Here is an 11,414-nt window from a genome sequence, read left to right as displayed (position 1 = left end):
AACCCTAATATGGTGTTCATTGACTGCATACCAGAGGCTCAAAGAGATGATAAAATCAAGTTCATACAGACTGAAGAGAACAACAAAACCATATTCTGCAACGAATTAGAAATGGAAGATCAGAAGAAGAATGGAAGATTTCGTGAAGAAATTTCGAAGAAGAAGAATCGGGAAGAAGAAGAAGCAAAACCTAAAAGTATTGGTGTCGTTTGAGAGAGAAGGGAGTGTTTTAGTGGGTAGGGGTATTCTTGGAATGAAAAAAGAAGAAAATGACCTGATTGTTAATTATCAATATTATTATAAACTTTACCCATTATAACACATAATATTTTGGTAACTTCCAACTAATAGAAGAAGATCTTGGCTTTTTTTGTTATTATGATATTTTTTCCAACCCAAAAAGCCATTTTCCCTAAACTTAAACACTGTATTAATATTTTAATTAAGTCATGGGACCTATATGAGATGATTAATTATTTTAGTTTATAATTAGGGTTATTTCCCTAATGGCCCCTTACTTTACGAGAAATACCCATATGGCCCCCTATTACCGTTAACTTTAACTTTCCGTCACTCTCTCTCCTCCATCTCTTTTTCTCTCTCTGTCATGTCACGCCACCTCATCTGTTAGGCCACCTCATCACCTTCTCCGGCAGAGGTCTGTTCGTGAGAACAGACGAACTCCGGCGAAGGGTTCCTTCGCCGGAGTTCTTAGAGAGAGAGATAAAAAAAAAAAAAAAAATTTAGTTTGAAGGTCGCCGGCCGGAAATTTGGCCGCCCGGCGACCTCTGCCGGAGAAGGTGATGAGGTGGCCTAACAGATGAGGTGGCGTGACATGGTAGAGAAAGAAAAAGAGATTGAGGAGAGAGAGTGACGGAAAGTTAAAGTTAACGGTAATAGGGGGCCATATGGGTATTTCTCGTAAAGTAGGGGGCCAGGCGGGAAGCTGGTCACAAAGTAGGGGGCCATTAGGGAAATAACCCATTTAAGTATTTTATATCAGTATTGCAAATTGACTTTCATGTAATGTGATTATTTTTGGTGGCGCTTGACAACACTAAAAAAAATTTAATTGGATTGGACTAGTGTGTTTATTATTATTATAAAATTATTATTTTTATTACTATTATAGTTGTTATTATATCTTTTATATATGTTGTCTAGTTTTAATTACTTAAGTTATTAGCTCCATTCCTTCACCCAATTGCTCTTATCTCTTATTTCTCGTCCAACTAACTTGATGTTCGGTTCATATTTGGTATGCCCCTATAAAATTTACTTACAAGCCCAAGTAAGCTGATTATACTCATATACTCATTTATTAAGTCCCATTCTCTGCCCACCTTGATTTGAATAGTAGTGTATTGAAATTTTATATGGTCATGTATTTTAATTTGATCGGATTAAAGATGGGAATCAGGCGGGTATAAGTATTACGGTGACTAGAAAGACCAAAAAGATAAGTCGTTATTTAAAAAAAAGGAAATTGAGCCAAAGTGTTTTCAAAATTGACCTTTTAAGAACATATTAAAAAAATTTATGGTACCTAGAAAGACAAAAAGATAAGTTGTCTTTTAAACAAAAAAATCAAGAAATTTCATGTACCCTAAATACATAATTAATTAAGATAATATTTTTAATCAAGCAATTTCCAAAGTTAGTAGTAAGAGGTCTCTCTTTTTTTTTCGAAAATTGACTACAACGTACGATAACCATAAATAATACATAATTAATTAAGATAATATTTTTAATCAAGCGATTTCCAAAGTTAGTAGTAAGAGGTCTCTCTTTTTCTTTTCTTTTTTTTTTCGAAAATTGACTACAACGTACAATAACAATAAATAAAATATCTCCGACTTAAAAATTTGTTTTCTAGAGACTAGAATAACTCAACCTAATTGTTGTTCTTTAGACTAAACAACTCAAACTCACATGATCCAGGTATAACAAACTCAATCCAATCACATTGAAAACACAACAAGAACTAAAAACTCACTAAATGGTTTAATTCAAACCTAACATTCCTTCTTCTACAATAAACCAAAAATAAAGTAAAATTGAAAACCTAACCTTCCTTGGAAGAGAAGTGGAGTGAGAAAAAAAAGGAAAAAGTGAAATTGGAGAAACCTAGAATAGCAAAAAGTGTTGTAGATGCTTACGTTCTCTCTCTTACGTGTCATCTTCTAGAGACATCCACATTTCACACTAACAACACGCACTCCTATTCGATTCTTGAACCTTCCCGCTTCTTCCTTTTCTTCTTCTTTCACTCTGTTTTAATTACTCCCCCCAATTTCTTATCTGCAACAAAATTCACAAGAAACCCTAATTTCCTTCCTTGTATTAGTAAAATTAAACCCTAGAATTGTTGAAGATGTGGCAAAGAACGTATGGAAAAACCAGTGATATTGAGCATGGTAACCAACCACTTTATCCAACGATGCTTGAAAATCCTCAACTTCGATGGGCTTTCATCAGGAAGATTTATTCAATTTTATCATTTCAATTGCTTCTCACAATTGCTGTTGCTTCTGTTGTTGTTTTTGTAAACCCTATTTCACATTTCTTTGTTTCATCTGGTGCTGGTCTTGCTGTTTACATTCTTGTTATCATCACTCCCTTTATAGGTAACTTCTTGATTCTTGTTTGTTTATAAACTCTGTTTTTTCCCCAATTTGTTCTTCTTAGATTTTCATGGGTAATTGGGATTTTTCTCTAGTTATTACTAAAGAACTGATCTCTTTCCAAATTCAGTTCTTGGGTAATAACTTGATGTTCAAATTTTTTTGATTCTATGTTGATTAATTAGGTTAGGTCTCTAATTTGGGGGAAGAACCCTAACTTTTTTCACAAATTATGTTCTTCCCCAATTTCTTGTGTTTTATGGGAAATTGGGTACCTTTTCTATTTTTAATTGAACAAAATATGATCTTTTTGTAAATTTAGGGTTTGGGTAATCATTTGAAGTTCAAATTTTGTTGTTTTTGATTGATTTTATTGATGAATTTGTTGTTTGGGGAATGTGCAGTTTTATGTCCTCTATCTTTCTATTACCAGAAGCATCCAGTGAATTTGCTTCTTCTTACTTTGTTTACTGTTGCTCTTGCCTTGGCTGTTGGGATAACCTGTGCTTTCACAAAGGGTAAGCAACAAACTTAGTATAATATTTATATGTTGAGGTTATGTTGAATAACAAGAACTCAAAATTCAGTCCTTGTGGGATGAGTTCCCCACTCAAGGTTGAAATTTGATACTTTTTCAATTAATGAGTCTAACTAGGTATGGGTTTGAGCAGAGAGAGAGAGATGCTTAACAAGATGGAATTAGCTAGAGATGTCTGGTGTTGGAGTTAGTCCCACATTGGTTGTGGGAAGGGTGGTGGTCACTTAATAAGTGTAAGTGTGAGGGAAAGTCCGGCAGCACCACGCCAACTAATGATATCAGAGCCTAAGTTCACCAAATTCAGGACTCATTATTGAAGGGGACATAGGGGTCCCAATATATGAGGAAAAGACGGTCCGAGTTAGACTCAGATTAGTTGTGGGAGAGGTTGTGGTCACTATACGAGTGTGAGCGAAAGCCTCATCTCTTGAGATAGCTTTTGAGCGTGAGAGAGGTACCCGTGGGAGGCGAAAAGGCCCAACACCACACCTAGCTTTTATTTACGTAGACAAGATGGATTAGTAAGCAGGTCAAATCCCCTAAGGATTTACTAATAGTCTAATACCATAAACATGTATGTCTTAGGAATTACCAATACCATTAAGATATCTTCGATTCACGGATGATTTAATATATGATATTGGTTTATTACCGACAGGGAAAGTAATTCTGGAGTCGGCAATTCTAACAGCAGTGGTAGTTATAAGCCTAACCCTGTACACATTCTGGGCTGCTAAAAGGGGCTATGATTTCAATTTCCTGGGACCTTTCCTATTTGGTGCACTCATGGTGCTCATGGTGTTTGCTCTTATTCAGGTAACATCATTTACTACATTATTTTGTCTTCTTAGTATTTGGAGGATCGAACTCCTCTTAATATCTGCAAATTTTCACATTCCATTTATACTTCAGTTAGTTTAGAATGTGGCTATGAATATCTAGGCTAGTAGTGCCACATCTACCGGGATAACATCTAGAGCCTAGTCTATACGTGCTCAAGCTTAGTAAGTGTCAAAACTTTTCATGTCTTTAGGGTGGGCTCCTGGAGCCTTTACTAGAATAAAACCTCATCCACATTGGCTTTAGTTTGGGTGTCGAAGAGAGACAATACAGATAGCTGCTTATAATTGGGTCATTACGAGCGCTATTTTGACAAGTTCGCCCACTGTTAACTTGAATTTAGTAAGCGTGATTAGGGAACGAAAGAGTTCTGATATTTTGCAAAAGAATCTCTAATATCAAGCTTGAGATATCAATATTAGTTCATAATACCACCTTGTTAATGAGGATTAATTTGGATTCGTTTATGTTATGTACAGATTTTGTTTCCATTGGGGAGGATATCGATCATGATATACGGTGGTTTAGCTTCAATAATATTCTGTGGGTATATCATATACGACACAGATAACCTAATCAAACGTTACTCGTATGACGAATATATATGGGCTGCTGTCGCATTGTATCTTGATATCATCAATCTTTTCCTTGCTCTGCTTAATATCTTTAGAGCAGCTGATAGTTAGGTTTTTACTGTTCTTTCATGATGTTTGTACATGTTTACTGTGTAATATGAATCTTTAGTATTGTTAGTGACAAGTTTTCGGAATAATATAAGGTTTGTTAATGATTTGATGTTTATGAATTTTGAATGAATAAATCCTACTGTGATCAAGAGTTCCATTCATGTTTGTATGACATTTCTTCTATTTCACTTATAGCTCTTCTACTTGTTAGTCTCCATTTTAGGAAGGGAACATAGAGGATAAATAGAAAGAAAGAAAGCACAGTAAGTTCACTACCCAATTGCCTGGCGTGATGTTTAGCCCTAGGGTTGGCCCCTGTGGTTGGTTGTTGTGGTGGTGAGACGTGGGCCGGTCCGGCGGTGACCCTCTATATAACTTACTCTGTGAAATATTTCTTCTTAGTAGTGACAAATAAAATTGAATGGTTATTAACAAAAAAGATCATACTTGTTCATCTATTTGTATATTAAGTAGAATGTCCTAGGTTTGATTGTTTTTTTTTTCTCGAGTAGCGACTACAATGTGATAAACAGTAATAACTGTCGAAATACTACCAATCTAGTTTCACAGTGATAAGCATTTTGTGCATCTCTTCTCTTATAAACCTTTATCTCTGTAATTTTTCTATCCTATTCTTTTAGAGTTTTATATTGGATTGGTTAGAATTTTTTTTTCTCCTGTCAAGATAATATTTTGTATAAATTTATTTATTCTAAAGTCGACTCTACCCTCCCCAACGTTCCAAAGCAACACATACTTTATATGTATAAATTTGGAAGTTTGAACACATTTTGGATGGATTGATCAGAATGTGTCCACAGTGATCCCATCCCATTTTTTCTATTTTAATTTGACCCACATTATAACCCAATCAACAATAAAAAGAATAGTATGACAACAAAATGAGAATTTTGCTTCCAGACAAGTCATGTGCGAGAGAAATTATATATTGGTCGTCTTTTGACTCGTCGCATAAAAACATTCAATAAAGAAGAAAATCTATATTTTGTTTGTAACATTATCGATATCATAAAATATGGCCCTTCATGGGAGTCTTATCTTGTCGGATCGGTCAATTCAAAATAATCAATATCAGCTCTAACATGGGTTATCAACTTCTAAACTATTTAAGCTAATGGGACCCTAAAAATTTTCATGGACCAATGATGATCATTTTATTTAAATAATTGAAAACTTGATTTTGTCTCCTCTTCTTCGACTGATGGTTGGTATTTCACCATCACACGGTTTTATGGGTCCCCAAGCAAGAAGAATAAAAAGCCAATGAACTTATTGATACAAGGGTTAGAGCATCTCCAATGCAACACTCAATCTTAGAAACTCTGAGTGCCACTTAGGATTCTTAGAGTTTTTTCTTAAAACTCCTCTCCAATGCAACATTCTATTTGGATCTCTAAAATGACGTGTCGAGGGTGGCATAGAGATATCTTAAGAGGACACTCTAGAAATAGAGTGTCATTTTGAGATATCTCTAGTTGTCCAACTCATCAATATTTGATTTTCAACCAATAGAAATCGAGTTTTCTATATTTTCTAAAATAACTAATTATTTATTGACAAAATTAACTATGCCATATAAGTAAATAAGATAAGTTTAGAGTTTTGCATTGGAGACAAAAAAAAATTGAAGATTTCTATCAAAGCCACCTAAGAGTGAGAATCTCAATTAGAACTTGACACATAGGATGAATAGAGATTCTTATGAGTTTTGCATTGGAGATGCTCTTAGTTCCAATTTGGCTCCCACTAAGGGACCAATCATAAATGGCTTTGCTCTTATTGGTCCCGAACAAAAAAAAAGAGAGAAACAATATGTGACGCCCCGTGTCCCACTAATAGATAGATACGAGCATGTCCCGACAATTATAGGTGAGACCAAATTCAGTAGAAAATCCTTTGTAAATCAAACCGGTCATACTTAAAAAAAAACATGTCAAGCAAACCATACTTTCGCATACACAAACAATTTATAGGTCACCAGAACTAACAACTTTGATAACACTCATGACTCTCTGTGCCCCATAAATAGACACGAGCACGCTTAGGCGATTTACAGAGAAAACTTTACTGAAATTTCTTCTCGTCGCGGAATTGTCGAGCCCGTACTCCTATGTTTATATGGGACACAGGACATCACACAATGGCCCGAGGTTTTATTTTTTTGAGAAGATATAGTTTTTGGAACTATTTTAGAACGCCTGATAGGTACGAAGGTTAAACTTACCAAATTAGAATTAACTCTATGTATAACTAACTTTATAGCCGATGTTTTTCTAATTCAGATTTCTCTCTTATAAAATTCTAAAATATTTTTAAAAATTCGAACTAGCTATCTGTGAAAAAATAATAGATTACGTAAATAACAATCACATATTTGTGCATTTGACTAAACAATTAAGATTTAAACAAGTGAGATTCAAGCATTTCATATTTGAGAAGAAATATAAACACCCCCTTGTCTTTTAGAAGTTTCAAAATAAAAATGTATTAGGTAGAGTCATTGATAGATTCCATCTCATTCACTGCAATTGTATATTCTAGTCAAGGCTCTACCATATCTATGCTGGTCCCACAATCTAGGGTTTGTATACTTGATGGATGTCTTGTAGAATAAACGCCAAAACACCCCATGATTTCAGGATGTTATTAAATTAGATAAGTGAATCCGGCACTACAGCCTATCATTATGTTATAATCTGTTTTTCGAATTTGAATGATTTAAAATATAATTTTAATTTAGACATTTTATAATGGTATCTGGCATCTAAGCTGAATGTACCAACAATCATATTCCTACAAAATAAAATTCAGGGAGTCTCAATCTCGAGGGCGTGATAATTCGTAATTCACATTCAACTGAAAATCTGTCATCACAGATAAAATCAAATTCTAGTAATCATTATCTGGCTAAACTAACTATTTGATTAGAGTATTGTGATTACTACGCATCATGGGATTGATAATTTTAGTAATTGACATTTTTTCCATGTGTCAAATACTAAGGTTGTATATTTAGTGTTTTAACCAACCAACCCCTTTCAACAAAAAAAAACCACCAACCCAATCAGATCAAAAAGAATTTGGATGTTTAGTGACCAAACTAAGAGTTACTTGTATTGACTAAGATACTAAAGGCCCATAATCGAAAAATTTGGTTCGGTGTATGGATCTGGGTCATCGATAACTTAACAAAACTGAATCAAACCATTGTTTTTGATGTATTTTATATACCATATATCTATAAAAATATATATAATCATTATGGATGGTGAAGAAATAATGTTTATAAAAATATATCAAGATTTTCTCATACTTAAAAAATGTATCATATAACAAAAATATAAATAAAATACCATATAATCAAAAACACAAATCGCATCATATAATTAAAAAAGCCGCAACTTTTAAAATTAAATTTTTTTTTTTGAAGTGTAACTTCGTGGTTCAATTATCCAACCGAACTAAAGTACCAAACCATTCAGGTATTTGGTTCGGTAACCAAACCACGACCAGATTAACTCGGATTGATCTTATCCAACAATCAAATCGTTCAAATGTGTTTCTGGAAAGGGTTGAATAATCGGTAACCGAACTGATGTACGCCCCTATCACCTACAACCTAATATGAAATCTCACTATAGTCTACTACTGCCTGAGTAAAACTTAGGGTTTGAAATTCAAAACCTTGTTTGCAAATCAAACTAAAAAAGGAAGGAGGACAAAATGGGTAAGTAATAAATGAGTAGAATCGAATCTTAGAGGTGAGCAAGAAGTGAAATTACTCTCACTTTCTCTCCTCCATCTTTTAACCAATAAAAAAACAGAGAAAGAGAAAAAACAGAGAAAGAGAAAAAACAGAGAGAGAAAAAACAGAGAGAGGAAACAGAGAGAAGAGAGAGAGAGAGAGAGAGAGAGAGAGAGAGAGAAAGAGAGAGAGAGGCCTTGTATGTTCATGTGTTCTGCCATTTCTGATCTTGGGTAAGTTAGAATTGAAGATTTGAAAGAATGGGGAAGACAGGAAAGTGGATAAAAGATCTTTTTAAAGGGAAGAAAGAGAAAGAAGATAAAAAGAGAATTGGTTCAATTTCTTCAGAGAATTCAAGTCCAATTCAATCTAATAACACAAAAGAAAAAAAAAGATGGAGTTTCAGAAGATCAACAACAAATTCCAAGGATTTAAATCAAATCGAACCGATTATCAGAACTCGATTAAAAGATATTCAATCCATGATTGAATCTGAAGAAGAAGAAATGAAACATGAAATGACCAAGATTGAAAAAGTTGAAGAAAATGAAAGATTCAATTCAGTTGAAGAAATAGCTGCAATCAAAATTCAATCCGTTTTTCGCTCTTATTTGGTATAAATTCATCAACTCTTCTTCGAATTAATCTTATGATTTACTACTTAATTTTGAAATTTACAGGCAAAGAAAGCATTAAGAGCATTAAAAGGAATTGTGAAATTACAAGCACTACTAAGAGGTCACCTTGTGAGAAGACAAGCAACTTCTGCTTTTCATTGTATGCAAGCTTTAGTTAGGGTTCAGGCGAGAACTCGTGCTCAGAGGATCTCGATGGCTCAAGAAAGTCATCAGTCCATTCCAACGAGTCAATCGATTCATCGTAAACCTCCATACCCGGCAAATCTGCAAGACAATCGTGTTAGAAAAACATACTATGTAAGTTTTTGCAGTAGTGTTAGGGAGCAAGAAATTTCTGACAGACTCTAGGCAAAAATCTGATGTGACTTCTCATGATTAGAGCTTCTACTGATTCGTACCCACTTTTGCTAAAATCGATGGAAGCTACGTAAGATTTATGTCTAGAGTCTGCTAAGAATTAATTGTTCACTAACATTTTTCTTTGTTTTCTTTTCATACCCATTTTCAATTTATGGTGTTCATTGATATTATACGGAAATTTGAATTGTACAATCTTCAACTCTTTAATGTGAAATTTGATCACTCTGTTTCTAGGATATGGAGGAGAACATTAAGATTGTGGAAATGGATGTTGGAGATTTTAAACGAAGTTCGTCTGACAGATCAATCCGTTCTTCAAAACATAATCGAAATTCAAACCAAGATCATTTTTACCAGATTTCACCTGTTCAATCAGCTTTAACGAACACGACCCGAAGTGGATATCTTGAGGGATATTCGATTAGCTCGGAACAGAATAGTCCTCTATCCTCTGTTTCCAAACCAGAAATTGCTTTCGCAGATTACCCATTCTACCCAAATTACATGGCGAATACTGAATCATCCAACGCAAAAGTTCGTTCGCAAAGTGCACCTAAACAAAGATCTGATCCATATGAGAAACAACTAAGCAAGCAGAGACTATCGATGGAAGGGAAAAATTTACCTAGACTAGTTAAAATGCAACGGTCGTCTTCACATGTTAGTTCTACTGCTGAGGGATATCATAATAATCCATGGTCGATTAAGCTTGATAAGTCAACATCATCCCTCATTGAAAGTGAGAGCGGATCGACAAGTACAGCTTTCACTAATTCCAACTACTATAGGTCTATGGTTTGATATGAAATGAGATAATTGTAATCAAGAGATGAGTGTAGTTATGCCAATAGAAGAGAATAATAATATGCATAATGTACACATTGTTAAACAAGTTTGTTAAAGCAATATGTATTTTTCGTGTCTGCAGCTCCATGAGAGCAACTGTGTCCTTCATTTTCCATATGACTGCGATTTGCCTGCACTAATGGCAAGAAACAACTAAAACAGTTCAGTCAGTTGTTCAAGAGATAAATCTTGCCATCCATTTTTTATGTCGGAGTTAAGTTTGGATCGGATCCAAGAGTACATAATGTGCGAATAATTAGACTCTAAAACGATAATTTGGAAGTAGCCCCCTCCCCACATTTTCTCGCTTTATCCCGCGATAATAAAAAATCCCCATTTTCTTTTACAAACAAATCTCTTCTGCTTCTCAAATCCCAAGTCACCCAATCCTCAAATACCCTATCAAATTCTCACAAAACCCTTTCAACCCCAGTTCTTGATTTAATCCGAAGGATCTTTGGACGAGAAAACAGAATGATCGACCATCAAACTTCCCCGAACTTCCTGGGATGTTGAAAGTGTTGGTGGGTACTGTTGGTGGACTAATAGAAGTCGGGTAAGAAGTGGGTTGTTGGGCGGTGGATGGTGGTGGTGTCGATAGAGATGAGGGTTCGGGGTTGCGGTTTTGGTGGTGGATTTCGAGTGGAATTGTGCTTGGTGAATAATATTGCCGAGGGGTCTGGAATGGGTATGGTTGGGTTACACTTGGGTTGGTAGTAGATTGGTGGTCGTTTAAGGAAAAAGGTGGTGTGGTTGGAGTGGTTGTAGGGTTTATGTATGTTAATGGGAAAATCGGTAAGAGTGGTGGTGTAGTGTTGATGTGAATCGGTGGGAGGAATGTGGTCGGGTATGGGTTAGTGATAGGTTGACCGAATAGGGGTATTGAAATTGGTGTGGTGGTTGCAACGGTTGAGTTTGTGGTGGTTGGAAGTGGTTGTGGTGATGATGTTTGAATTGAAGTAGAAGATGAAGGAGTGGTGGTAAAAGAGGGAGACTTACATATGCCTTCGAGTTGTTTAGATAACTTCATGATGGAATCATTGACTTGATCGAATTTTTCCATATTTTCCTTCTTGTAATTTTCGAAAGCTTCTTCCAATTTTGTAACCGAGGATA

General features: G+C 35.0%; 2 protein-coding genes across 2 annotated transcripts; both read left to right on the top strand.

Annotated features, from left to right (window-relative positions):
• The first annotated feature begins 1,974 nt into the window (after positions 1-1,974).
• On the top strand, positions 1,975-4,849 carry LOC147536044 (protein LIFEGUARD 4-like). Its single transcript, XM_086644446.1, has 4 exons — positions 1,975-2,627; positions 3,029-3,142; positions 3,821-3,978; positions 4,482-4,849. Exons 1-4 carry the CDS (start codon positions 2,375-2,377, stop codon positions 4,686-4,688), a joined length of 732 nt encoding a protein of 243 aa, XP_086500572.1. The 5' UTR covers positions 1,975-2,374; the 3' UTR covers positions 4,689-4,849.
• A 3,525-nt stretch (positions 4,850-8,374) lies between these two features.
• Positions 8,375-10,375, top strand: LOC147536043 (protein IQ-DOMAIN 19-like). The gene is made up of 3 exons (XM_086643593.1): positions 8,375-9,068; positions 9,135-9,389; positions 9,687-10,375. Exons 1-3 carry the CDS (start codon positions 8,715-8,717, stop codon positions 10,251-10,253), a joined length of 1,176 nt encoding a protein of 391 aa, XP_086499719.1. The 5' UTR covers positions 8,375-8,714; the 3' UTR covers positions 10,254-10,375.
• Positions 10,376-11,414: the final 1,039 nt, after the last annotated feature.

Source organism: Eschscholzia californica, unplaced genomic scaffold (genome assembly GCF_041429995.1).
Source record: "Eschscholzia californica isolate CP2 unplaced genomic scaffold, dmEscCali1.0.p SCAF_5, whole genome shotgun sequence".
NCBI classification, from domain to species: Eukaryota; Viridiplantae; Streptophyta; class Magnoliopsida; order Ranunculales; family Papaveraceae; genus Eschscholzia; species Eschscholzia californica.
Note: the sequence above shows the minus strand (reverse complement) of the source record. Positions and strands in the feature narration are given on the sequence as shown.

Excerpts from the sequence above, each read along its gene's own strand:
- LOC147536044 (XM_086644446.1), top strand. The coding sequence starts at position 2,375 with ATGTGGCAAAGAACGTATGGAAAAACCAGTGATATTGAGCATGGTAAC. Across the intron at positions 2,628-3,028 it reads TATCATCACTCCCTTTATAG|TTTTATGTCCTCTATCTTTC; the intron begins GTAACTTCTTGA and ends GGGAATGTGCAG. Across the intron at positions 3,979-4,481 it reads TGGTGTTTGCTCTTATTCAG|ATTTTGTTTCCATTGGGGAG; the intron begins GTAACATCATTT and ends TGTTATGTACAG.
- LOC147536043 (XM_086643593.1), top strand. The coding sequence starts at position 8,715 with ATGGGGAAGACAGGAAAGTGGATAAAAGATCTTTTTAAAGGGAAGAAA. Across the intron at positions 9,069-9,134 it reads CCGTTTTTCGCTCTTATTTG|GCAAAGAAAGCATTAAGAGC; the intron begins GTATAAATTCAT and ends TGAAATTTACAG. Across the intron at positions 9,390-9,686 it reads GTGTTAGAAAAACATACTAT|GATATGGAGGAGAACATTAA; the intron begins GTAAGTTTTTGC and ends CTCTGTTTCTAG.